General features: G+C 64.0%; 1 protein-coding gene across 1 annotated transcript in view; it reads left to right on the top strand.

The window, feature by feature from the left end:
- DEAF1 (DEAF1 transcription factor) overlaps positions 1–1291 on the top strand; it is a 40943-nt gene continuing 39652 nt past the window's right edge. Inside the window, exon 1 of the mRNA XM_008592126.1 lies at positions 1–64. Within this exon, the coding sequence (XP_008590348.1) occupies positions 1–64 (64 nt within the window). The remainder of the gene's footprint in view (positions 65–1291) is intronic.

Genomic DNA, 1291 nt, shown 5'->3' with positions numbered 1-1291 from the left:
ATGGACATGGGAGCCGACGCCCTGCCCAGCCCTGAAGAGGCCGCCGCCGCCGCCGCCTTCGCAGGCAAGTGCGCCCACCGGCCTCGCGCCTCTCCTCGCACCGGCCCCGCCCCACCTGCCTCTGCCACACGCACTGTCCGCGCCACCGTTTCGCCCGCAACCTGCTCTGCACCTGCCTGGCTCCACCTGCCCTGCACACTTGCCTTTGGCACTGCCCGCGCCACCAGTTCGCCTCCCACCTGCCTTGCATCTGCCTTGCACCTGCCGCGCACCTGCCCGGCTCCACCTGTCCCGCACTCTTGCCACACACACTGTCTGCGTCACCGATTCGCCCCTCACCTGCACTGCACCTGCCGGCCCCCACCTGCCCCGCACACTTGCCACACACCCCTGCCCTGGGCTACCGGTTCGCCCCTCAACTGCACTGCACCTGCCCCATACCTGTCCCGCACCTCCCAGTCCCTACCTACCCCACACACTGGCCACACACCCCCTGCCCTGCACCACCGGTTCCCCCGTCACCTGCACTGCACCTGCCACGCACCTGCCCATCCCCATCTGCCCTGCACCTGCCCCGCACCTGCCCCCCACACTTGCCACACGTACCTGCCTCATGCCACCAGTTCACCCCTCACCTGCCCTGCACGTCATCGCTGTGACCTGTGCATGCCCCTTCCCCCACCCCTTCCACACCTGCTTTGCCCTACCCTGTATACATTTACTCCTAACTCTCTTCTTGTGCCAGCACCGCCCCGCTCCTGCTCGTCCCTCTTTGCCTCTTCTGCAACCTTCTCAACACCTGCCTCCTGCCTTTTCTGTTCTCTCCTGTCTTCTCCTCTGTCCATCCTGTCTGGGAGGAGCCTGAGGGCGGTGGGCATGTTTGGTCACCCAGAAAGCCCCAAGTGCAAGGGCCAGGTCAGGTATGACTTGAGCGCTGAGGAGCAAGAGAGTCCTCAGCCTGCAAGGGCTAGCAGCCTTCCAGAGCCAGGAACATCAGAGGTCAGCGTGGCTTTGTGGTGGCAGGTAGGGCCCACATCGCACTGTGGACCTGGGACACACCTGTGCAGGCTTCCCTCCCAGTCTGCCCTCTTTTCCTGTTGCCTTTTCCTCTGTGGATCCTTGCAGCCGTGGGTTGTCGGCCCACATCGTTGGTTGTGCTGCCCATACAGTGTTCTCATTCTCAGGTTTCATAACACACGAGGCATCTGGCCGTGCCCGCAAAAGCCCTTTAAAGGTGTTGCCTCCCCAGACTGCCACCCTGCAGCCATCCCGTGTCCCAGCTCACGTGTGA

This window comes from Galeopterus variegatus, unplaced genomic scaffold, assembly GCF_000696425.1.
Source record: "Galeopterus variegatus unplaced genomic scaffold, G_variegatus-3.0.2 Scaffold7611, whole genome shotgun sequence".
Taxonomy (NCBI): domain Eukaryota; kingdom Metazoa; phylum Chordata; class Mammalia; order Dermoptera; family Cynocephalidae; genus Galeopterus; species Galeopterus variegatus.
The sequence above is the reverse complement of the archived record's forward strand: the minus strand, read 5'-3'. Positions and strand labels throughout refer to the sequence as shown.